Raw genomic sequence first — 27,151 nt, 5'->3', positions numbered from 1 at the left:
TTCAGCCATGATACTTGCTGGGTGACTCTGGGCCAGTCACTTCTCTCTCAGCTTAACCTACTTTTCAGGGTTGTTGTGAAAGAGAAACTTAAGTATGTAGTACACCGCTCTGGGCTCCTTGGAGGAAGAGCGGGATATAAATGTAATAACAATAATGATGATGATGATGATTCATTGCCTCACACATGGATACTACAATGTTTAGAAACAACTAGTATCAGCAAAAACATTCAGATATTAATTTAAAAAGCAATGAGCATGTGGAGTACATAGTTAACAATCAATGGCAAGACACTTGGACAGGTTAGCATTAGAAGAGGCATTTTCCAAGGGGACTCACTATACCCTCTGTTGTTTGTAATCGCCATGACCCCACTTTCACAAATACTAAACAAAACAGGCCTTGGATACCAAACATCTAAAACATCAAGTAAAATAAACCATCTGCTGTACATGGACAATCTGAAGTTGTATGGAAAGTCCCAGTCAGAAATTGAATCACTGCTAAACACTGTCCGTATATTCAGTAGCGATATAGCAGTGGAGTTTGGACTAGACAAGTGTGCAATGGAGTCTGGACTAGACAAGTGTGCTGCATTAATAATGAACAGAGGGAAAATAACAAAAACAGAAGGAATAGAACTGCCCAGTGGAAGCAAGATCAAGAACCTGGAAGAGAAAGAACATTACAAATACTTGGGCATTCTCCAGGCTGATAACATTGCACACACTGAAGTTAAAAGAAACATTGGAAGTGAATACATCAGGAGAGTTAGAAAAATCCTCAAGTCCAAACTCAATGGCGGGAACACCATAAAAGCCATAAACACCTGGGCTATACCTGTTATCAGATACACTTTAGGAATAATAGCCTGGACCCAGGCAGAGCTAGAGACGCTAGATCGTAAGACCAGGAAAATCATGACTGTCAATCATGCTCTGCACCCCTGCAGTGATGTAGATAGGCTATACCTCCCTCGCAGCTCAGGTGGAAGAGGAATGCTGCAAGTCCATCAAACAATAGAGGAGGAGGAAAGAGGCCTTGAAGAATATATCAAGCACAGTGAAGAAGATGCACTTAAAATGGTCAAGAACGAGAAACTATTCCACACTAATGAAACAAAGCAGGCCTACAAGAAAGAACAAGTCAAGAACCGAGCAGAAAAATGGAAAAATAAGCCACTGCATGGTCAATATTTGCACAATATAAGTGGAAAATCAGACATCACCAAGACCTGGCAATGGCTTAAGAATGGTAACTTGAAGAACGAAACAGAGGGTTTAATACTGGCTGCACAAGAACAGGCACTAAGAACAAATGCAATAAGAGCCAAAGCAGAAAAATCCACAACAAACAGCAAGTGCCGCCGTTGTAAAGAAGCAGATGAAACAGTGGACTACCTAATCAGCTGTTGTAAAAAGATCCCACAGACTGACTACAAACAAAGGCATGACAAGGTAGCAGGGATGATACACTGGAACATCTGCAAAAAATACAAGCTACCTGTAGCCAAACATTGGTGGGACCATCAAATTGAAAAAGCTGAAGAAAATGAAGATGTAAAAATATTATGGGACTTCCGACTACAAGCAGACAAACATCTGCCACACAATACACCAGATATCACTGTAGTCGAGAAGAAAGAAAAACAAGTTAAAATAATTGACATAGCAATACCAGGGGATAGCAGAATAGAAGAAAAAGAAATAGAAAAAAATCACCAAATACAAAGATCTACAAATTGAAATGGAAAGGCTGTGGCAGAAAAAGACCCAAATAATCCCAGTGGTAATTGGCGCCCTGGGTGCAGTTCCAAAAGACCTTGAAGAGCACCTCAACACCATAGGGGCCACAGAAATCACCATCAGCCAATTACAAAAAAAAGCTTTACTGGGAACAGCCTATATTCTGCAACGATATCTATAACAACAGCAACAACATTGACCATAAAATTCAGCCATCCCAGGTCCTTGGGAAGGACTCGCTGTCTGCATAAAACAAACCAGTCAATAACACCTGTCTGACTGTGTAAACAAGAAATAATAATAATATCCTGAAAAGTAGTGTTGCCTTGTGCTTTCATCCTGAAGGCATCTTGAAGATAAATATATGACTAGCTAGTCACACGCCAGTGTATTTATAACAACCTTCCAACATGGGGTTTGGATATGCAGTTATATTTTTGTATTTTAACTAGCAAATAGTGGGTTTGCACTGATGTGGTTGGCCAAAAAGTTCCTAGAGTGATGCAAAGTCTTGCCTTCACTAGACCTTAGTTGTACCTTTTCCTTTTTTACTGCCTGATTTTGTCCGAAGCTAAAAGTGTTGTCCAGCAACAATTTGTCGTTGGCTGCTACCACCACCACAGTGGTTCTAAATGCTGCTTTACTGACATGCTAGATCATAACATTGAGCTATTTGATGCTGCATCCTCTGCAGACTAGAAAGGCCGATTCGCATTGCTGCTAAAGAGTGATTTGTTGCATGTATTCCAGTGTTTGCAGTAGCAAACACAGTGAAGTGTGAAGCTCAGGGGTGTGCCTGGCAATGCATCATGGAGCCACAGCCCATTGTTTGTTCTTGCTGCATGTCAATATCCACCCAAAAGTGTGGGGGAAATTATACATCACTACAAATACTGGTGTGCATGTGGCAAGTGTGTCTGCATATATAGTGTAAATCAGCCCTAGGATGATAAAATGTATATATTGCACACTGCAAAGACGTACGTGTGTGCATGCTGTTTTAAAGGCAGCATAAATTCTGCAGAAAACATATAGGGAGTGAGCAAGGGTCCATCTCCACATATGCCATGCAAGTGGGAGCCCTGGATGATCTAGATTCCTATTTGTTTTGGAATATGTGGGTAGAGCCTCTTGCTCAAGAAAGCCAAACACACAGTTGCCAGGCCAGCGGGGAGGGGTGGGTCATGGCCAGCAGGCATGTCAATGTTGTAGGGGAGGTTACAGTCCTTCCTTCCTTCCTTCCCATGTTCAGTACATGCATGGGGGACTTGAGAGAAGAGGGCTAATGTAGCATAACTTGGAAGCAATGTATTTATTTTATTAAACAATGTAAATATCACTTCAAGAAAATAACCTGGGCGAAAAGGCAAGTGGGCAGCTGCCCCAAGAACTTTACATTCTGAATTTTGACATGGTCAGTAGGTAGGAAAAGCAGGGTGATGAAGGATAAATGTCAACAAATGCAGTTACATGCACTTAGACTTCATTCCACTTGAGGATGTCGAGTGACAGTTACCAAAGGTTTCATAGAAAAGTTGAGTTTTGAGGAGGGATTTGAAGGAAGCGGGGCAGGGGAAGTCTGTAAAGGAATTCAAGGCATTAAGGGGCAACAAAAATAGTAAGTAAATTTGCAAGATCTATCTTTGTCTTACAGAAAACCAGCAGTCACATGCGGCTTGGAATTGTGAATAATCCGGTGTCAAAAATAACTGAAGATAACACTGTCATTGCAAGGGCAATCCTGGCAGCTTTTCTAACCCAGAAAAATGGTAGTTTGAGAAACTTTCTCATTCGAATTGTGAAGGAGGAGACAGCAAAGACTCTTGCTGCAGGAACTAAAATCAAGAAGCTGCTTGTTTCGGTTAGTAAAGACTATATATTTTTTCTATATTGAGACATAGATAGTTATAGATGGATATTGATATTTCTGGAGCCTCCATGCTATGAACAATATATGCTTGTCCATTTCACAAGGTGATTACTGACACTAGTAGTTTAATGCTCTTACATGTTTGACCATGTTCCTAATTTAAAAGTGGTGGGGTTTTTTCCTTATAAAGAGTGAATAATAACATTTTACAGGCAAGCACAGTTCTAAAGCAAAGTGATTAAATGTTCACTATAGATATCAGTAATGCTACCTTGGATCTACTCCTCACACTGCAGTTTTCATTTATATGTTGATGGTAAGTTGAAGAATCTCTATTTGTCTATGTGTGACTCAGGGCCAATTTTATACAAGGATCAGAATCAAGTGGTAAAGTTCCCCCCACCCCACCCCCTGAACTGTATCACTTCTGCATGAAAGTGGGGTAAGGGTTGTAAGGGAAAGAGCCCCTGGTGGCGCAGTGGTAAAACTGCCGCCCTGTAACCAGAAGGTTACAAGTTCGATCCTGACCAGGGGCTCAAGGTTGACTCAGCCTTCCATCCTTCCGAGGTCGGTAAAATGAGTACCCAGAATGTTGGGGGCAATATGCTAAATCATTGTAAACTGCTTAGAGAGCTCCGGCTATAGAGCGGTATATAAATGTAAGTGCTATTGCTATATTGCTATTGCTATTGCTATACTTGAATGCCCTTTCACTAAAACAAAAACTTGAGTGTATATACAAATAGCATTTTGGGTAGGTATCTAGACTGAATCATTCTCCCCGAGATGCTAGTTTTCTTTGTGAAGGGAGGTTGTTAGAGAGAAGTGGCAAGAGAAAGAAGTGTGAGTGACACACATCTCTTCTCCACTTCTGGGTCTCATCTTTAGTGGCAAGAAGCATATGCTGTGTACTAGGGGAATGCATGTCTTTCTCCTCCCCACATTCCTCACAACCAGGGATATGCATATTTCCCACACCCTCACACAGGCTTGGATGAAGCTTGGATGTAGCGGTGAGGAGAGAAGAGGAAGCACCAAGCACTATCTCCTCTCTCTTTGTGTATATCCCAGTAGGCCATTTGTTGTTCCTACTGTGCCAGGGTCCTGAGTACTGCATGTTCACACACAGACTCCTCTTAAATGGGATTTCCCCTTAAGAGGCCCACGCTGTGCTGTCACAACATGAAATCCAGGGGAAAACACTGAAATGTGCTTGCAAGGACCGCTAGATTTTGCATCTAGTTTGCTTATTAGTTTTTCTGATACCAGGATACCTTCTGTTCTAGGGCATGGATGATGATTCTTTTGAGAAGAAATACAACACGCTGGGGGTAGATATAATTAAAGTTCACCAGATGTTTTGTCAAGAGGTTCTTAAGCTGCTTCCTGGGCAAATGGCTGTTGTGAGCAATGGCAGGGTAAGTAGAAAAGCAGTCAGCTTCTCACCGTCTTGGTGAATTCAGTTTCGTCTGAACTGAAGAAGAGGCATGGAAATACAGGCCATATGCTCTGTGCTCCCTGGCTCCTTGGTGCCATGACCAATCCTTTGAATAGCACCTCTTCTAGGTCAGAAGCCAGATCCTCTTGCGTGAATTTCTCCAAGAGGAGGGACTTCCAATCCCTACCCTTCTTGACCAGCCCTAGGGGCAAAGAAGCAAAGCCCTTATGAAGTTGCATGAAAGCTCACCTCTTGTTCCTTTTCTCCTTAACTTGGAATCTCTACTCTGCTCTCCTTCCCTTCATCCCAACATGTCTTACTCAGGAATTTGAGAGGGGGGATGATGAATGGGCACTTCCCTCTGCTGGAAGTGTGTGTGTGTGTGTGTGTGTGTGTGTGTGTGTGTGTGTGTGTGTGTGTGTGTGTTGCCCTGGAGGGATAAACCGATGGGAGAACATGTGAATGGAAAAACGCACACACACACTATTTCCAGAGCACTGACACACTGGTTTTACTTAAATGAATTAAAGCGCTTTATTCTGGTATTAAATGTGTTATATAGAAAAATAAAGGAAAAATGGAACCTAGATGAATGTCCATAAAAGAAACATAGAAATAAACCATTGTTTTCCATACAAAATGATAAGCTTTTTTACAGCTATGCAGTTAATCAGATTCCTTCCCCTCCTCCAATGCTTAGATCACTTGGAAATTCTGCTTGTTTCCAACAATAGACAACATTAAATTACATTCACAGATAACTTTTGATATCTACCCATCTTCAAACTAAGGAGTCTCTAGATGTCTCCAGAAGCTAGAGGCAATCTATTAATACTAGCCGACCCCGCACAGAGCACCTGTGCACACTTTGGGGCCAGCAGTTACCTCTCCCCCCGCTTCTGCCCCACTCTCTGCTTCCGGACCCAGCCACCTCTCCTCCCCACTGCCACTTCTGCCCCCCTCCCAGGCCTTGCCTCCGCAGCCAGGCCGGGCCCGCCACCTCTGGCGTCTGTGGCTGGGCCGCTGCTGCGGCAACCAATCCTCCTGGGTACACCTCAGCCAATCAGGTGCATCCACTGCCCAGCCAATCAGCTGGGCTCTGGGACGCATATTCCAAGACACACCCAGGAGAATTAATATAGTAGATTACAAAAATGTTACAGAAATAATAAAAGTTTGCTTAAAAAGGAAAACGTTTTAAAAGAGAAGAAAAGGGAAGGCGAAAAGGAAACTTCTCAAAAGTGCTTCCCTTCATCCTGAATAACTATTAGTCTAAAAGGGGGCGGGGGACAAAAGCCAGAAGGCCCCCAAAAGGTGTAAAATGTTCCTTAACATACCAGGCCTCCAGCCTTTATACTTCAACCAAATTAATCCAACTTTTCAGGCCTCTCATTGGTTGAGTTTGTCTCTTGGCAACCCAACCATCTTCATATGAAATAATAAAATAGATTCTGTATAAATAATGGCAAATCAGGGCATTTTCAAATACTGCCCTTTGTTCTCAAATTTTCCATTGTGGGCATCTGAGCAAGCTCAAATTGTTACCTTGTTTGTATCATGAAGCTTGGTTATCTGGATCCTGCAATCCTCCTATGGTAGCCTATGTTCAGTCAGCAATTAGTCGAGGTCTTTCCACTAGCTACTGTTGAAATTTCCATACACCAGTGTATGGAACCCATCCCAAAAGCAGCATTGTTCGCACTCCATCAAACTGCTAACTTGGCTGAAAAGCAACTAATGACTCCAAATGGTCACTTCTTGACTCAGGCTACCTAAGATGGATCCTTACAGGTCAAGTAATCTTCTAGACACATTTGGGTAAAATTATTACATGTTCCTCAGGCACATTGCAGGAATAAACAGTGGTGGAAAGAGGAGGCCACCAGGATCTGTAACATTTGCTACTGGCTTCCTCACTTCTTCTCAGGGCAGATGGGATGTTGTTGTTTTCCTTAAATGCTGTGGACTTGGGGTGGTGGTGACTTTGATTTTCAGCATTCTGGAAACCTTAGGTATGTATGGGGGCAAGCACACCCAGGAAAGGTGCTCACACCCCCAGCCAAGTAGCCCCCCCCATTCCTAAAAAATAACCTGGAAATTAAAATAAGTCTACAATCGTAAGCATGCTTACTTGATAACTCTATCAAAATCAAGGTAACTTCTTTCAGAGAGAATATATTTAGAACGGGAACATTAACATAAAATATTTTGTTGTTTCCATTTCATAGGACCAAGCTAACTTCCCAGAAATGCAGTTTGCTCCTTTTGTGCCCCCTCCCCAGTATTTATTTCTAGTGATGCCACTGCTGGCAGCGTATGCAGCTACCATCTTAAGGAAAACGTCATCCAAGATAGTTACTCAGCACAAAAAGATGTCCTTCCCATGTCAGAGTAGATCCTCCCCACCTATTCCATACCTTTGTAGGAACTGGGTCCACCCAGAGTTTTGGCAGTGGGTACAGTCCCTAGTTGTTAGGGAGGAGCTGTGTGCTGTTGTATACAGAGCAAAGCATCTGCCTCACAGGTGGTCATGCTCCAGGTCCTTCTGCAAAAGGTCCTATGGGAAGAAGCACAAGTGCTATAGTCACTCTTAGAGCAGGTCCAAGCACAGATATAAGAGAAGGCACAAATCACATTCTAGCAGCTGCTCCTCAAATGGACAGTCTGATAAAGGATGCTCCGCCAGCTCCCACAAACAGACTGGCAGATTTGGATGACACATGAAGAGGCCCTACTAATGGGGAAAACCCTGTCCTGGGACTAGGACTTCCTCTAGCAAAAAAACCTAGAATCGTTGAATCTGCAAGACGAATGGGAACGGGCTCACAGTGTCTTAATTACCCCAGCCAGATCAAAAGTGTCTATAACGTCCGTTCAATCAAGAGGATATGTTGTCAGAGCAATATATATACCAGAATGACCTATTACCAGTTGCATCTTGTCTTGTTAGTCAAGATAGACCTTAACCTCTTGGACCTTTAATGGGATCTGGCCATAGTTATCCGTGCCCAATACCATCTGAATTTCATTATTGCTATGTGCTGTATAGGGATGTGCATGAACCTGTTTGGAGGCCCCTTTAAGAGTCTCCGAACCAGTTCGAACAACCAGCTGTTTGGCCAGTTCAAAGGTGGGGAGGTCACACTTTAAGGGCGGGGGAGGGCCACTTACCCCTCCCGCTTTCCCCCTGCCAGTGCTCCATTATCAAAGGCTCCTTTGGGGCAGCAGCATACCTCCCTGCCGCTCCGTCCGCTCTGTGCCTGCAAGTAACAGGAAGTACCTGACGTGCATGTGCCCAATGTGCATGCGCACCAGGTACTTCCTGCTACTTCCGGGCAAAGAGGGGACAGAGCGGCAGGGAGCTAGGCTGCCGCCCTGAAGGAGCCTTTGATAATGGCGTGCTGGTGGGGGGGGAGGGGGGTAAGTGCACCCTCCTCCACCCTTAAAGTGCAACACCCCTCGACCTTCGAACTTCCCCCACAGGTTCCATGCACATCCCTAGTGCTTTATATGGGGCTGCTTTTGAAAACTTTTTGAATATTTTAATTAGTTCAGAAAACTCTGGAAAGGCTGATAGTAGGAAACGGTACTTGAAGAGCTTATCAGTGTCTTGACTTCTGTCTGTACAGGTAATAGGCCCTGTACATGAAAATGAATTAAATGCAGAAGATTTCGACTTGCTGGAGAAGGTAACGCTAAGTGCAGTGGCAGCAAAGGTTAAAGCACTTGTCAAGGAAATGGCTGTTGGCAGTAAACGGTAACGTTTTTATGTTTAATGTGTGTAAGTAATTTTTGTGTGGTTTTGCTGGACTTCTTTCCTTACCTGCCCAGAGCAGTGCAGCTTTGAAAATTCTTTCCTTTAAGTCCAAAATAGTTTGACATGTCCATTTGTTAAAAGTGAGCATTATGGAGAAAAAACAAATTTGTATCAGGATTTGTATCAGGATGGTTAATGTTTTAAGTGCCTGTTTTTATTATGTATCCCAAACTGGAAAGTACTTTTTTGAAGCGCCATAATGTATAGCTTTAGCTGAAATTCTGTTTTACAAATTTAGTTTGTTTAAACTTGTGCACTGTTTCTAGGCCCTCTGGAGTCATTTGAAGTTGCTTATATATTAAAGCCGCATAAAACCAACCCATTCTGAAAAACATCAAACATCTCAAATTCAAATTCAAAAGAAAGAAATCAGATCAGCAACTTTCAATCCTACATCTCAAAGACCTGGTTCATTCATTCATTCAATTCATTCATTTAATTAATTTATTTCAAAGAACTGAATAGTCTTTACTGGTTTTTCTGAAAACTCCCAACAGAGCAGACTTGGTGCACTTCCCTCTGTAGGCTCCTTAGGGAAGGTGCTACTGCTGTGTTGTTTTCTGGGGGGTGATGAATATAGCAGGTAATTTTTACTTCAAATGGCAGTGATAGCCAAAGCTGTATCCCTTTTTAAAAGATTGCCGCTCATAAAGGGACATTATGACATTAGGCATTATCTAAAGAAAGACATTGCTCTAGCATATTTGGTTAGTCAGCGCTAGGCCAAAGTATATGACAGAATGTATGTACAAACATATTACAAAAATGCTACTGTGATTGCTATCTCTGGCTGAAACAGGAAACCACTCAGTTGCCCTTTCTGGTGGCTCCAACAGCTTGGAGAGCTGATCATCTTTGCCATCTGATGAAGTGAATTTTGCTACCCACACAGTTGCAGGAGTGTGTAGTAACTTACTTGAAGAGTTGAAAGCTATGGGCTTGAGCGCTCCTTCCTCTCAATTTCTGTCCCTTTCCTCCCCACCATCATGCAACTGCTTAATACACTGCTTTCTCATCTGATCAAACCATAGTTTGCTGTTATATTCAAAGCAGCAAATTATGGTTTGAGCAAATCCCTCAGTCTACTGTCTTGGTTTTGAGGACTTCCTCAAACTGTAGTTGCTGGTTTAGTTACAACAGGTGAACTATAGCTTGGTCAAAAGGGAAAGTAATATATTAAGTTGCATGGGTGAGGGAATTGGGGGGAGTGTAAGGGCCCAGGGTTCATTCCCCATCATGTGAGAAATCATCTGAGTTCAGCCTGTATAGCATTATAGGCAAGCCTCTAACCAAAGTTGATCTGTCAACAAGAAAATATGTCTTTACAATCCAATCCTATACATTCTTTATCAAAACGATATTTGTGGTGTTCTGTAAACTAGAATCATCTAGTCCTAGTCCAACACTCTAACCACCATACTATGCTGGCTCTCCAAAACACATTTCCTAGAGAGTAGGCCCACTGAGTATAGTAACTTACTTCTGAGTGAACAGCCATAGGATCAAGTAACCAGTTGAATCAGTATAAATGTGCATATGAATAAAACAGAAGCTTTGAAGAAAAAATCCTCCTGAAATGGGTACTCTTTCAGAAGAGGCACAACTCTGAAATGGGAATATCTCTACTGTGGTGGTCTCACCATCTACAATGTTCATATGCTATAAACATTTTCCCCTTAAAAATAATGAACTTTTAAAAAATGTTTCCTGATTAACTGGGGTTCCTTATTAGTTGATCTGATTAAAGTACCGATTAATTGTTCAGTGATTGCAGCCATATATCATGTAGGTTTGCATGCATACATGTACTGTGAACAGAGAGTATGTGGCATTTAGGTAGGAAGAGCAAGATATATAGGACTTTTCAGTGTAAGCAGCTTTTGATCAGGTTAAAATGAGACTTTAGGTCTGAATTTCCCAGCCTCTTACATGATGCTATAGATGTATAGGTTTGTTTCCATTAAGTGTAGGCAAATTCTCCCTCTTGAGTGAGCATAATTCACCCTGAGGTGATCTGCACTTGCAGTATGATATAATGGTCAGTTCTTCTTCCTGGGAATTGCAGAAGGGGCCATGGGATTTCTGTGGCAGAAGACACACAATGGCCTTTTTCAGAGCACTAAAAAATAAAAAGTAAAATGGAAATGTTTTGTTTGTTCCAGTCAGGAGAAAAGGTCACTCAACCTTTGCCGATGGTTTTCAATGATGATAGTATAAAGAGGAAGTCCATTTTGTTCTTCCATCAGGTGAAAATGCCAGAGCTTAGTCTTTTATCGGTAGAGGATCTGGACCTAAATATTGGAATTTCCTGAGTTAAAACTATGGAAATTGAATTTCCCTTGCGAATCAAGCTACTTTGATTCACTTTCAACAGTTGTGCTTCATAGTGCTGACACAGACAAGCCCAGCTAGGGCAGAATACCAAAAGATGAAACAGCTTGTGGACACTACACAAGTACAGAGAAATCTCCCAAACTTACTTTTCCTTTTTATGTTTAAGTTCCCATTGCCTGGTGTGTTAAAGAATGCTAACAACTTTCTTGTATTCTATTTTGTTTGGAGTTTTGAATGCAATGTTGTGATGGTGGCACTTTGTATTACACGAAGAAAAGTAATCTCTAATACTGAGAGACCTCTTTGTGACAGAGAGACAAATTTCAAAATGAATCTTAGATTGTTTTTGAATTTTCTTTAGTGGCAGTGATTTAGTAATGAAAGTCGACGCACTTCTTTCTTCATTGCCAAAAAGAGAGGTTTACCGAGATGTTGAATTTCTCAAAGACCAACACAGGTAAGAAGCCTTGCAATATTTCTGTTTAGCTTTTCATCACAACGCATCTGTAGCTGCATGATTTTAATGTATCTGAGTGACATGTAAGATCTTTCAAAACTTCAAGAAATCTTGTGACCCATGATTTAAAGCTGTGTCAACAACTTGCAGGTAATGTGCAATACATTAGGGATGTGCACGAACTCAGGTTCATGCACTGGTCCGGTGCCAAACCCGTTTGGCGCCACAGAGAGGGGAGCAACAAGCAGGATCTTTTAAAAAAAAAGAGGAGAGCAGGTCCTTACCTGTTCTCTGCCACCACATGCAGCTTCCTGCTGAGATGGCGCTGGCCCTAAGAACCCAACTTGTGGCGCCAACACAAATGCCATGTTCATGCCGGCACCACACGTGGGTTCTTGGGGCCAGTGCCATTGCAGCAGGAAGCTGCATGTGGCAGCAGAGAGCAGATAAAACTCTCCTTTTTTCTTTTTAAAGATCCCACTCACCTCTCCTCTCCCCGTGGCACCAAACTGGTTTGGACCTTGTCTGGCCAAACCACGGCATGAACCTTGGTTCGTGCAAATCCCTACAATACATGCAGAGGCGCCCTTTGGACAAGACTTCCAGACCCTTTAGGGGCCCTCAAATTCCTCCAAGAATGTCCTGGCTCGAGGGCCGGGCGTGGCTGCGCCACTGGCCTGCACTGCGCCTGCTGGCTGAGCATGCAACTTTGTTGAGGGTGAGCTGTGGCCTGTCCAGTGTCCTCTTGTGCACTGCCGCAGAAAATTCTAACCTTTCCCTAAGCATATTGTGGTGTGAGCTAATTTAAGTGGCAGAGTTGAATCTGTATTTGTAACTGCTATTTAAATATTGGCAGAAACTGATGGTAAATGCCACTGTTTTCACAAAAACTTGTGGATTGCAATATTCATCATGCCTGTGGTATGATATAATGATATCATACAATGATATAACGGTATGATATAAGTTTTATCTTGTGGGGGTGGGATTAGCAAAAGCCTGTAGGTCCAGGCTCCAGAATTACCTAGGTGCACCTCTGGATAAAGGTAAAGTAAAGTTGTGCCGTCAAATCAATATCGACTCCTGGCACCCACAGAGCCCCGTGGTTTTCTTTAGTAGAATACAGGAGGGGTTTACCATTGCCATCTCCCGCGCAGTGTGAGATGATGCCTTTCAGCATCTTCCTATATCACTGCTGCCCGATATAGGTGTTTCCCATAGTCTGGGGAACATACCAGCAGGGATTTGAACCGGCAACCTCTTGCTCCCTGGGCAAGTTACTTCCCCGCTGCGCCATTAGGTGGCTGCACCTCTAAATACATGCCATCTTAAGTAATTCACTGCTGTCAAAAGTGGAAAATATTGACTGGCATCCAGAGTACTGTTGCGTTAATGAAATGATATGTTGTGCACACGTAGGTTGGCAGACTGCACACAGTTGCAGTACTCTGTGATGTTGTGCACATGCTAGTGGAAGACCTCCTCTGGGTATATACAACTTGCAGTTGTGCAGCTTGTAGTGCAATGTGTCAATATCTTCCAGTAGTGCAAGAACTAAGCTGGAACAGACAGTCCTTTCTTTTATCTTTATAATGCATTACATTCTTAAATTCATGTAACGCTATTGCACTAGTGCAACACTAGTCTGGATGTAGGCCACTATAGTTGCCTAACGTTGCCTGTCAAATAAAGATGGGTTTATATCCAAAGAACGTTATTCATGACTAAGTCAAATTAAAATCAGTGGAACAAATTAATTGTGACTATTATTTCTTTGGATAAAACCCAGAGCCCTCATGTCATCTCTAGTACAATACTTTTCTTCTTGTATCTAGAAAACTTTTTAAAAGCAAGGTACCTTAGAAATGCAGTTAAAAACATGGACAAACATTAAGCTATGCATCTACATAATACATAAAAAGAGAATCCAAATGCATATTATCCAAGTATATTATCCATCGGCTTGACTGATCAAAGCTGAAAATACACGTCCTGACTCCTCCTGTGGGATATTTCTTCAAATATTTAATAACATTGGTCTAACATTTTAACAAATCAGTGATACTTATTCCATACTTTAGATGAACTATTGCTATTAGAAATGGATAGTGAGAGTCTACAGTGAGAGTCTAATTTTATGGCTGTTTTTAAATTGTTGCATTGTTTTAACTTTTATATGTGCTTTAATTGTTTTTATGTTAACCGCCCAAAGATGAAAGTTTGGGTGGTATAGAAGTTTAATAAATAAATAAATGAAATGAAATGAAATAATGAGAGTTTAGGGGATTTCCAATGATGTGCAATCATAGTTTTACTCCCCGCCTCCCCGCCAGTGATAGCTAAGATTAAGACCCTATTTTTAATCTGTACAGAACCTTTCAGTACAGACACCATTTGATCCTGTGGGTAAATTCAGTTTAATCAAGGATTACTTTAAGGATCTTTCCCCATAACTTCATAATACTTGAGCATAAGCCACCGAATGGATGCAATATTTTTCAAAGGAGGCAATTCATACAAACTACAAGTGATGAGACATTCAATGATATATGTCCACATGTTGAATCAGAATGTGCTTTCTGAAATGGTTAAAGATGCAAAATGATTATATATGGTGTTGTTTGTGGATGTTATGCCTTCAGGTCATATGTGAGCTTTTTCATGTCACCTGCTCAGTATTTAATGTGTTGTGTCCCCCCCCCCACCACAGTGTCCTAAAGTTAGAGCCACAGGAAAATGAACCTTTCTTTGACGTTGTTGGTCTTGTAGATCCACTGACAAGAGAAGCACAAAAGCTGTCACATCTGCTGATTGTAAGATTGTGTTGACTTCTTGCATAACATTCCAATGTTGTTGTTGTTATCTTTAATTTTTGCCAGTGTAACATATACACAGTACCAAACTGCTTTATTTGAGACTCATTTTTATCTCTATTTGCCAGCTATGATCTATATGTATGGTGTGGTGGGAGACCCCAGTTCAAATTGCTACTTGGCCATAAAATGTGTCATGTCTTTGAGCCATTTGCTCTCTCTCAAGTTATCCTACCTCATCGGGTGATTGTGAAGATAAACTGGGAAGTATACTTTGCTCTGAGCTAATTGAAGGAAGGATGAGTTGATGTAATGCATATAGTGCATAAATACTTGTAGTCGGAAGCTCTATTCAGGCGCTCAAAAGAATGCCACTCAACACACAAGTGCCCAAAGTGGGTCAGATGTCTTGCCCCGGCACTTCAGTTATCTCCCTGGGTGATTGACAGCTTGGGGCTGCCGATTACGGAAGTGCTTGCCATCATGGTTACAGCGATTCCCTCTTCAAGCAAATGCTGCTGTTTCCCTGAGCAGCGAGATGAGGAAGGTGATTGACATGCGGAGGCAGGACTTCCAACCCGCTTTGGGCTCGGGTAAGCATGTTCAGCGATGTTCTTTTGAACACCTGAAAAGGGCTGGCATGTATCTTAAATGACTTGTCTCGTTGGAAAGCTACCATAGAGTGTAATTGAAGTGTGTGTGTTCAGACAGTTTCCCATGGACTGGTATGTGTGTGTGTTTCTGTGAGCATATGTTCCTACAGGCTGCTTCAGCTAAATTGCACTAAAATACCCCACTTCTGACACATTGTGATGGCAAACAAATGTAAAAAAAGGAGTCTTCCATCATCACCAGGACAGCAGCACTGCTGAAGGCCATTAGGCCCAGTGCCAGAGCAAGTGCCAGAGTAAGATGATTGCCTTCTGTAGTGGGGGTGGGCCTGCTGTAGCTGCTTACAGTGCTCCACCTGGCAATGTACAATTCAGTTCTAACAATAGAAAGGGAGGGCTTCTGGTCATCCTTCTCCTTTCCCCCCTGCTGGTTGCCCTCCCTAGAGGTTCCTAAGAGTGTCACCTCACTACAGCAAAGAGAACTCCATCTGTTTTATTTTGCAACAAGTTGAACACTGATGTCCCCAAAGTCATCCCACTACTAATTTCTGGGTGAACAGCCAAGTATTTCCTACAGCAGAAGATGTAGGAAAGAACCATGTTCCTTCCTCTGCCTAACTAGGCCTAATCTGATGTGAAGAGTTCCATTAACTGCATCTGGTGGGAAGGGGTATAGTGTAATATATAATGTAAAGAATGTGCTTACTTCTGGAACTGGGAAGCGCCACAGAAACCTGTTAAAGTTTCTGGGAAATGTTTCTGTTAGGTACTTGGTCAGGTTGTCAACATGAAGGTGAGGCTGTTCATGAACTGTAGATTCAAGCTGTCGGAAGTACCTTTGAAGAGGTAAGTAGCACGTGACAGTATATTATTGAAATGTGTGTTATAATATGATTTACAGCTAGAAATAGTTGTTAGCCTAGCCTATAGGAGGGAGACTTTCCTAGGCCATTCCATATATATGGCAGTCAACCTTCATTAACCGGAAATTATCTCCCTTTCCCCATGCTCCACTACTGTTTGCTGGCTGTGGTTATCCTTTCCCTAAAAGGATATCCTCCTCTCCTATATCATCCAAATAATTGGTCTTCCAGTCTTTGTTTTAATGTACTCGTACGGCAACATCCACTTATCTCTTCTCTGAACCCTTAAATAAATGTACACATAAGTTAGCCACAGTCTATTAAAAACATGCATAAATGAAGTAACTCACCCATTGGTGTTTATATAATGTTAGTGGAGTATTAATGCAGCAAAATTGTCCTTTAAGCAAAGTATATTCTCATAGAAAAAGAGCTCATAATTGGAATCGCTTATTTATCATTTTGCTGTATTTGCTTTCTACTTTGTAACCAACAGCCAAGAAACCCATTCCTTTAACCAAAATAATTAGATCATTTGTTACAATATTATGAGTTTCTGTGACTTGTATTTTGCTTACTTCCACACATAAAATGGGTTCTGGGCAGGAAATTAATCATTATATGCTTCATGTCTGTGAAGAGCTGGTGGACTGGCCCATATAATAGGAGAGTCGCATGTTGCTGGCTAATTCTGTACCCTGAAATGCGTATTCTATTTTCTGGGGACTAGTAATGATTGCCATGTTCTTGGTTGACAATGATGAGAGTGTTTGTTAAGGATTAAACTAGAAATTGTTGCACTGAAATTAGATAACACCTTTAGAAATTAAAAATAAACACAGAGAGCAAAAGATCTCTACCAGCACCTTGCAGCTTATGCATCAACTGCTTCAAAAATAGCAGTATTACATGCCCAACAATGATAAATGTATAAAGGAGGTTTGGAGCAACTGGAGTTTTTTAAAAGTTATAAAAATCTTTCAACTGTCTCTTACTTCACCTTTGTTACCTTACCTTAACAACTGCATTTTATTTTTGCTGACAGTTTTTACCGTTTTGTTTTGGAGCCAGAACTTGCTTCTGGGACCAATAATATCTTTCCTCTTGCACCTGGTGCAAGCTTCCTTGAAATGCCAGAGTCCCCTCTTCTGACTCTAAACATGATCACTCCAGAAAGTTGGTTGGTTGAAGCAGTGAACAGTTCATATGACCTTGATAACCTTCATTTAAAGGATGTAAGTACTTGTTCCCAAAAACATTTGTAGAAACAGTACAAACAATTCAGCAAAATTTCTTCCCCCACCCCTGCCACAAAACTTCTCGGTATTCCTATTTTCTTTACATTCTTTACCATCCTATACAGAAATGCTTCATGAATGTATAAGGTTTTATAAATTTTTATTCTTTTTCAGATAGGTAGATAGAATTATTTAAGCATGCTCGTTCATTAGTCATAGTATCATAGTTGCTTGCAATGCAAGTTCAATTCAAGTAGCAAGGCAAAACGCTTGAATCCATACTCCACATGGAATCAAGAAAATAGTCCATTCAAGAAAAAAAAAAGCAACTTGATCTATGGGTATTTAAAGTGGCAGGTTGTTTTATTTAATAACTCATTTAGAAGCCCATTGTATACCAGTCAATAAAACATCTCCTGCCAGTGTCAACTGTTCTCTCTTGCCATGGAAGAGCATCTTCTCCCTCGCTCACGATTTCAGTCAAGCAAAGGAGAACATCCCACTGTGCATTCTCTTATTAGAAAGGCAGGGCTTAAATATTGTGAAACTGAGGCTGCATTAAGCCAACTGACTTGAATGAAACTAAATGTGACTAACTGGGTGCAAGTTTGCATCTCAAACATTCGACTGCCCATCTGTACCTTTTCATCTTATTGGTGTGTGGAATATGTATATTTTCACAGGTAGAGGGGGTTGTTTCAGCAGAATATGAATTGGAGTATTTGTTGCTGGAAGGACAGTGTTTTGACGTGGCCACTAGACAGCCACCTCGTGGATTACAGTTTACTCTGGGAACGAAGAATAATCCTGTGAACGTTGATACCATTGTGATGGCAAACCTGGTAGGTATTGGCAGATAATATTTACATGATTTGGACAAATAATCATGATCACCTACTTAGAAACATCTGTTTATTTGGTTACTTGATTTATAAGCTTTGTTACAAGACACCCAGGACCATGTTTAGTTGAGAACAAAACTAAATACCATAAAACTTCATATAAAATATAGAAATCAATTAAAAATTAAATAAGCAGCAGCCATAAAAACCAGGAGGAGCCATAAAACCAGCTATAAAACTTGCCAGAATGCCTGGGCAAACAGAGTTTTCACCTGGTACTGAAAAAAATGTCAAAGCTGACACCAGGCAAGGTTCTCTGGGGAGGGCATTCCACATCCAAGGTGTCATGACCAAGAAGGCCTTCTCCTCTAACTTCAAATGGCAGGAGGACCCAAATGAGAGTCTCAGCTGAAGAACAAAGACTAAGGCAGGCTTATGTGGAAGAAGATGAGCCTTCAGGTCAGGCTGTCTTTGTTGAGGAGCAGTCACAGCTGGTACACCAGCTTTAGCTACTGGGCATCCACTTGGGCATCCAGTGACAAAGCTGGATCTATGAATATCCCAAAACTACAATCCTTTAGAGGGGATGCAACCCTCTGCAGCACAGGTTGAATACGACCACCCACTAGCTGGCTCGAGGCCAGTTTGGGGGTTCTAACTTTTAATTTTTTTTAAAAAACCCACTGCCTCATTGAGGTGCTGCCATGACAGCAGCGGGGGGGGGGTCCCTCCGGTGGTTCCCCCTCCCCGTCAGCCTCCCTTGGTCTCAAAATGGTCCATTTTGGGCCCGTTGTGGCTCATTTTCAGCCCATTCTTGGGCGGTGGCCATTTAGGAGGCTGCTGCACATGTGCACCAGTCATCTGAGACTGGGGGAGGGGGGAAGGCTAGAGGGGGGGAACCACCAGAGACACACACACACACACAGAGCTGCGGCAGTGCCCCGGGATGTGGTGAGTGTTGGGTTGTTGTTTTTTCAAAAAAATAATGTTAGAACCCCCGAACCAGCTCGAATTTAAGCTGAGCTGGGGGGTCTGTTCGGGGGGAGAAAACCAAATATGCCCAGTTCTGAGTCCTATTTGGACTCGAACCAAACCGAGTAACCCAGTTTTGTGCACACCCCTATCACCACCACCAGTACCACCCAGTCAGCCAAATCTCTTATCAACATAATGTTTGTCTTAACTGGACTGAGCTTCATTTTATTGACCGTTATCTAGTCCATTACTGCTCCCAGACACAGGTTCAGTATTTCCACTGCCTCACCTGACTCAGACGAAAAGGAAAATCAGAGCTGGGTGTCATCACCATACAGATACTAGGCTTTTTCTTTCGTTAAAATGAACTAAGTTAGGAATAACCATCTAGGCTGCAATCCTATGGGTACATAAAGTAAAGTTGTGCTGTCGAGTTGATGTTTACTCCTGGCAACCACAGAGCCATGTGGTTGTCTTTGATAGAATACAGGAGGGGTTTACTATTGCCATCTCCCATGCAGTATGAGATGCTGCCTTTCAACATCTTCCTATATCGCTGTTGCCCGATATAGGTATTTCTCATGGTCTGGGAAACATACCAGTGGGGATTCAAACCAGCAATCTCTTGCTCCCTAGGCAAGTTACTTCCCTGCTGTGCCATTAGGTGACACTTGGGAGCAATTCTGGATGACTTCATTCAGCATTTTTCATAGAGATGCTGAAAAGCATAGGAGACAAGATGAAACCTTGCAGGATTCCATAGCATAAGCATAAACACAACCATGGAGTTGTCTCACAGCACCATCTTCTGGAATTGGCTATCTAAAAAGAAATGGAACCAATGAATTACAGTGCCTCAAACCCCATCCTGGACAGTTTACCCAGAAGTTCACAATGCTTTATGGTCTCAAAAACTGCAGAGAGGTCCAGGAGAATTAGTAGGCTTGCACTCCTGGCATAAATAATTCATCAGGGTGACCAAGACAGTTTCAGAACCAGATTAGATACAGATAATCAGTTTCATCCAAGAGTGGATGACTGGAATTGCATACTAAATCACCTGTTTAAGCATCTTATTGAAGAAGGGTATATTTGGGACCAGTTAAGCGTTGTTACAGGAGGGTTTCTTTCTTTAGAAATTGTCTCACAACTGCCCTATGATATTAGACTAGACTAATCTATCTTGTCAAGAAGTGACTGCTACTTAAAATGTATCATACAATAGTATGGCTGCTTCATATAAGATTCAGTTGTGGTGTTGCCTGTAAAAGATGGACTATGGTTCTGAATCTCACTTACATTTATAGATTAGTGAGTAAACAAATGGAACTGTCAACACTTATCTTCCCTCTCTAACCTTTAGGCAAGGCTTCAGCACATAGTGATCTATATGCAACCGAGAAAGCACCTTTTCCTGCTCCATTTCTTCTAGCAATGTCAGCTTGCCAAATCTGGCAGTCTTTGTCAGCCAGTCATGTGGCTTGGAAAGAAGGCAGCATTAAATTACCGCAACCCCTCCCTTGATTTTGAATGTTGTCAGTAATTCCAGGGTTTCCCCCTGGAATTAAGCCATGTCATAAAATAGCTCTCCTGCCCAACAAAACACAGCTGTTTTGTATCCTAATGTAATCAAGGTGTAAAGTCTTTAAGGGCAACTTGAATTTTATATGAAGCAGCCATGCCATTATATTATACATTATAATTAGCAGTCACTTCTTGACAAGAAAGATTATTCTCTTCTAATAACCACAGGGCAGTTGTCCTTGAAGGAAAGAAAAGCATGTCTGAAAGGATGAGGACAGTAGTTTCATTGGGTAAATAGATGTACCAAATTGTAGTTTTATGTTGTTAGACTTTTTCTTTTGTTATAATGAATTATTAGGAGATGTTTACTAGAACAAACAAATAAAAAACTACCACAGCAATCTTATGTGTATGTACTTGGGAGAAAGTCCCACTGACCTTGGCAGGACTGACTTCTGAGTAAGCATGTGTAGCATTAGGTTGCATGTCATGTTGAAATGGCAGAAGTAGCATCTATCTACTATAAAGTGTACACTATAGTTTGCCATCATAGGTTGCTTTTTGTTGCAATTAGTATTTTATGTTGTGTTGGTAGAAAAGTAGAATCATAATTTTCTGCTGCTGGATGAGGACATCTCACATGGGTTATCCTTCCCACATGCTCTAGAGGACAGGGCAAATCAATTAGGCAAAGTCTTTAAGAGGCCAAGAAGGATAGCCCCTCCCAATTTGTCCTGCACCAGTTCCAGAGAAGGTCTCCTTTGCATTCTGCCAAGTTTCACCTCTGGTTTTTTTTGTTCTTGATTACCTCCTTAGTATCTCATCTTTGCTATTTCTGGAGTTCTCTTTTCTGCTATTTGTATCCTTTTCTTCACTCCCCTTAAAACGTACATGCACAGGCAGGTGCGCGCGCGCGCACACACACACACACACACACACACACAGAGGGTTTTCTCTTGCCTTCTTCCTTGCTCTCCCTCCTCTCATTCCTCAACTTCAATGGCACAATCAGGGAGCAACCTATTGTACATTCTCATGCCTAAAGGGAAGAAGATATCAACTTTGAACATTCCGGTAGCCCCCGCCCCCCACCATACGGTGCTGGTGCACACTACCATGCATGACCTGCCACAAACCTCAAGGTCCTTGCTGGAGCTTGTTGCGGGGCAGAGGGGTACTGACCCCATGGAAGGGCCTTTAGGTCCTCCATTGAGAGAGGAGACCCACGCTAATAAGCACAACCGCCCCCATTCCCCACTCCCACAGGAGGAGAGCCCAGGCCTGCAAATCATGCATGCCTGCTTCCAAGACTCGGTGGAAGCCTTGCAAGGCCTAAAGAAGCCTCAGGCACCGCTGTCTAAGTGGATGTGCTGATCAAAGAACAAGCAGGCCCCACAGTGCCCAAAAGACACTGAGATAACATTGAGCCCACCCACTGGCGGACCGCTGGAGGAAGAGACATGCACGGCAGATCCTGCAGCACGGAGCGATCCACCACAGTTTCCTGACCCAGTGGACACACTGGCACTACCTCCCACTTCTAATCCAGGAGGTCAGCTACAAGGGGATGGAGACGGGAATCAACCACCACCTGTTCCCATTCAGCCTACGAAATGTCAGCACACCTGTTACTAAAAGCCTGCCGCACCAAAACTGATGAGCCCACGTCTATCTTGCCCTGCTGCCATTGACCCTCTCCAGAAGTCCCAAAATCCAGCTTTACCCACCTTCCCAGGGGAGGTGCTTGTGGCTTGGCAGACCTGGTTCTAGGGCTTTGCTGCTGCATAAGCAACCAAAAATGACTAAGAAACATTCTAGGCCCAAGGAGGTCTCTTCCTCCTCCTCTTCTGACTCTTCTTCCTCATCTACCTCTGAGAATAGACCTAGAAAGAAAAGGAAAACTTCTAAGTGTAAGACAACACAAAAATCAAAACATTCTAAGAAATCTAAAGGCCGATAAGCGCAAAACCAAGAAGGCTTTTCCATCTCACTTATCTGGCTATGATTCCCCAGATCCTGGGAGACCACCCTTGGAGGCCTACTGACCCTCTGTTACCCCAGGGGCCCGATACCCCAATGGAAGTACCAGATAACCCAGACCACGATGTAGACTTTAAGGAAGAGGGAGAATGGTCTGATGGCCAAACTGTTGGACCCTCCTTGCAATCACGTAGACTATACCTGTTTGATGACTTCTCGTACCTATTTTATAAAGCCTTACATGTGCTAGGGCTGCAACATACTCAATCTCAGGAACAACCAGCCCCTTTAAGGGAATCACTGGTGCTCCCTACTACCTCATCACATGACCTTCTGTTTCTTTTCCCTGAGACTTTCAGAAACAGTGGAACAGGAAGTGAAAATGGCAGTCACCATCAGCACACAAAAAGTCTGCTCCGCTTGCAAATATATTCTGTAGTTTTGTTCCCTCAGCCTCAGCTCTGCTTTAGACTCCACCAGTGGTTGCTCTCATGGAAGCTCTGACTTTGGGCACAATCATGCCTCATGATGGGGCCCCCACACTGGAAGATCCCACTGAGAAAAAATTTGAATCTCAGCATTAAAAGAGTCATGAATCAGCCTCTCTATCCATCCAAACCTCTATTGCAGCTTCAATCATGGCTTGGGCATCCCTGCTCTGGACCAATGAACTCCTTCAGTCACCACCAGCAGATGTTACCCGACAAAGTCAGACCCCGCTCAAGATACAATAGGCCCAGGGGCCTTCATCACAGATGCAACACTGGAATCAGTGCGGTTTGCATCATGCTCTACAACATCCAACTTAGTGGCTACGTGCAGATTGTGGCTGAAGCATTGGCAAGTTGACACTGCATCCCGCGACAACCTGGCCACTGTACCTGAACCATGCCGGCCATGGTTCCCATAGATTCTACACTTCACCACCTCTGGTCCATAGTTCCCTCCAGTGTCTCCTAGATCTCCTCAGCCAGAGACCAGTGCTATACCGTGACCTAGTGTGGTTCAGATTTGCCGCCTAGTGACAACACAACATCCTGAAGTACGATGGCTATGCCTCCAAGGTCCTGGACACTATCTAGAAGGGCTTCCACCAACAGGATATACCAAAACATCTGATGGGTGTTTCTACATTGGTGTCGTAAAAACAAGCTGGTGGTCAAGCAGTGTGGTATTTCCGACTCCTCCTATTTCTCCAAGATGGTCTGGACATGGGCCTAAGAGAAAATGCCATCAAACGTCACGTGGCTGCACTGGCCAACCTGTTGTCTCCATCCAAAAAGCGGAGCTTACACGCTCATCCTCACTTCAAACACTTTCCAAAAGGTGCAATTCTCTCCTCTGGTTGTACAGATCCCCCTCCTTGGATCTTCACAAAGTGCTCAGGGTACTTCACGAACCTCCATTTGAATCTATTCCTATCCATATTTTGTCATTTAAGTTGGTGTTTCTCACAGCCATTACTCCGGATCAGAGAGCCTTGGCACTGAAAATTCTATTGGCAAATTCAAATTTTTGTATATTTTCTACAGACTCGGTTAGGTTGATTCCTGACCCATCATTCCTCCCTAAAGTTGCATCTGTCTTCCATCAGTCCGAAGACATGGTGCTACCTTCATTCTGTCCCAATCCTACCCACTGCAAAGAAAAGGAATGACATAAGTTAGATGCATGTTGCTACATAAAGACGTACTAGTCCAGAACGTTATCTTTCATGTTTACAGATGGCGTGCTTTTCATCTCATTCCTGCCAACTCCCATGGGTCAGTGAGTATCATCTGCATGGTGGATCAAGGCATACGAGGTCCAACACCTGCCTCTTGACACGATTAACTGCAACCTCAGCTGCATTTTCTACAAACGCTCCATTGGCTGAAATCTGCAGAGCAGCCACATGGTCATCTCTATCCACATTTATCAGACATTACAGGAGAGATATTGTCAAGTCCTCCCTGCCTTCGGTGGCTGCCTTCAGCGAATGTGTACTCCAACATGTTCTTCTGCCCCAGTAGCCGGTAACACACACACACACCCCGCCCCGGTTCTATTAGCTGTGTCAAATCCCATGCGAGATGCCCTTATCCAGCAACAGAGAAAAGAGCATTGGTCACTTACCATGAAGGCTTCTTCTTGCTGCTGGATTTTAGGACATCTTGAACTACCCGTTGGGCATTTCTAGCTACTGGTATGCACTATCCCCTCTTCTGTCTGTTTACCTTCTTTTTTTGAATCTTGGCTTGGCTACACTGAACTGGGAAGGTTATCCCAGGTTATCCTTCCTGGCCTTTTAAAGGCTTTGCCTAATTGATTTGTCCTGCCCTCTGAAGCATGTGGGAAGGATAACCCATGTGAGATGTCCTCAGATCCAGCAGCAAGAAAATGCCTTCATAGTAAGTGACCAACCAGTGCTCCTATTTTCCCCTTTCCATTAACATGATATTTTCATAAGCAGATTCAGCAATAATTTAACTTCTGATGTATGTCTTTTGAGTAGGTCTTTCTGTTGATCTCCTAGCAAATAAAATGGGATAGCAATGAAAAGGGGAATGACTAGTTCATTCCAGAACTTGGGAACAAATTTCATTTTTCCATTGAACATACAGGTGTAGACTATAAAAGTGTACTGCTTTGATATGACTGTCCACATTGGAATCTGTACTGGAATGCTTTTATATTACATTTGACTGTAGTGCTGAAGGGTAGATAGTCACTGTTTGCCTGTGAAAATACTTGTTTGTTGTTATGCAAAATCCAGACACAAGGGAATGATTTCCCTCTACTTGTCATCCACCTCTTGTGAGACAACATCTGTATAAGGCAATGCTCTCTCCCTTTAAGAGCTGTGTATGTTTTTGCTTTTAGGGGTATTTTCAGTTAAAAGCAAATCCAGGTGTTTGGATTTTGAGATTACGTGAAGGAAGATCTGAAGACATCTACGAAATATATAAGTAAGTCATAACCTAACTTTGAGTTTTGAATGTTGTAACTTCACATTTTTGTAAAGCTTTTAAAGTGAATTCAGTATGCTCCTGGAATTGCTGAATTGGGAATGGACAATCAATAAAGTCTTAATCCATATACAAGACTATAAATGTTCCATGATTCCACAATCTTCCTACAAAAGTGCTATAATTTCTATGGGCATGGAATTCAATATCCTGATAATTTCTAAATTGATAATGTAAAGCCCTAAGCAGTCTGAGACGAGATTATCTAAAGCAGGGATTCTCAATGTTGGGTGCCCAGATGTTATTGGACTTCAATGTCCATAATCCCCAACCAAAGGCCACTGGGGCTGGGGATTATGGGAGTTGAAGTCCAATAACATCTGGGGACCCAGCGTTGAGAATCCCTGCCTTCCCTTCACATGAATCTGACTGACCCATAAGAGCTTTTAGAATGGCCTGCCTTCATGGCTTGCCTCTGTCTGAGTTCTTTGGCAGTTACACAGTATAGGGCTTTATCTGAGGTGGCCCCTACCCAGTGGAGCAGGGGCGTAGCTTTCATTGGACAAAGGGGAATTATTGCACCTGGGCCCACAGGGTTTGAGAGGCCCCCCCAAGCATGTACATAGGGTCCCTTGGACATGGGTGCCCTGCTGCTGGGGCACGCACACTCTTTCCAAGCATGATGGGAAGACAAGAAGCACGCTGGGGCTGAGCTTCCTATCTTCTCCCTCCCGCTGCGCTTCCTCCTAGGCAGTGGACTGCCCCCCATTGCCCTCAATGCTCCTGGCACTGGGCTGGGCTTCCTTTCTTCTCCCTCCTCCTCTGGCTTACAGAAGGTGAGACCAGCAGAGGTGAAAGGCTTGCGGGTGGAGGGTTAGGTTGCCCCACCCTCTGCATCTGATGTCAGTCCCAGGGGGCGTGGCTTGGGCACTGGGGCACATGCACACACTTTGTGCATGAGGCAGAGGTCCCATTGCCCTGATTTGTCCCCTGGTCGCTGGGAACCTTGCTACATCCCTGCAGTGTTCATCTGCTGCAATTGTTATACAATTTTTATGGTTATATTATGCAGTTTATTTTACTTTTGCTGCTTGTTTTTAAAACTTTTTTTAAAATTGTATTTTATTGTTCTTAAATCATGGTGCCTGCAGACATATTGGCCTAATCAAGAACTTTTCAGAATGTATTAAGCTTCAAGTTACTAACTTTCTTCTTGTAGTTAATTCTTTTTAAAGAAAGCCCTCTGCTATGTAGACATGCTGGTGTTACTATTCATGACAACAATCATCATTTTGAAGCAGCTGCACCTGTAAACTAGAATTTCTTATGATGTGCTGCTTCGAATGATAGCAAATCTAAATTTGGCATTTCAAGTGACAAGATTTCAGGCTGATTATTACGATTCATTTGTAGTCCAATCCTGTGCTTCTCTATTTATAATGCTTTCAGGCACCATGGGACTCACACTAGAAGCCCTGCATGTCAGGAACAGATTTCCTACTTTCTATACCACAAGGGTAAATGATTGGAGGAAGAAACTTGCAGGCAGTTCAAGCTGGGACACTTGCTACAGTCCAGAATATTCCTGGTACTAGGAATCCATTGATCGCAGATTTTTAGTCCTAGGCTACTTCCTGCTATATAACTTCAGTGCATTTCCCTCAATGGGAAAGATCACTGAGAGGAACATAGGCT

General features: G+C 42.7%; 1 protein-coding gene across 5 annotated transcripts in view; it reads left to right on the top strand.

The window, feature by feature from the left end:
• UGGT2 (UDP-glucose glycoprotein glucosyltransferase 2) overlaps positions 1-27,151 on the top strand; it is a 130,776-nt gene that overhangs the window by 73,390 nt on the left and 30,235 nt on the right. For all 5 annotated transcript variants that reach the window (XR_008319566.1, XM_053310132.1, XM_053310134.1 and 2 more), the window contains 9 exons: positions 3,401-3,607; positions 4,903-5,034; positions 8,684-8,811; positions 11,567-11,662; positions 14,373-14,475; positions 15,853-15,932; positions 16,995-17,184; positions 17,871-18,029; positions 25,371-25,456. Coding sequence is in view for 4 of the 5 variants with exons in the window: in XM_053310132.1 (XP_053166107.1) it covers positions 3,401-3,607; positions 4,903-5,034; positions 8,684-8,811; positions 11,567-11,662; positions 14,373-14,475; positions 15,853-15,932; positions 16,995-17,184; positions 17,871-18,029; positions 25,371-25,456 (1,181 nt within the window). In the remaining variant the exon portion in view is untranslated. The remainder of the gene's footprint in view (positions 1-3,400; positions 3,608-4,902; positions 5,035-8,683; positions 8,812-11,566; positions 11,663-14,372; positions 14,476-15,852; positions 15,933-16,994; positions 17,185-17,870; positions 18,030-25,370; positions 25,457-27,151) is intronic.

This window comes from Hemicordylus capensis, chromosome 3, assembly GCF_027244095.1.
Source record: "Hemicordylus capensis ecotype Gifberg chromosome 3, rHemCap1.1.pri, whole genome shotgun sequence".
Classification (NCBI taxonomy): domain Eukaryota; kingdom Metazoa; phylum Chordata; class Lepidosauria; order Squamata; family Cordylidae; genus Hemicordylus; species Hemicordylus capensis.
The sequence above is the reverse complement of the archived record's forward strand: the minus strand, read 5'-3'. Positions and strand labels throughout refer to the sequence as shown.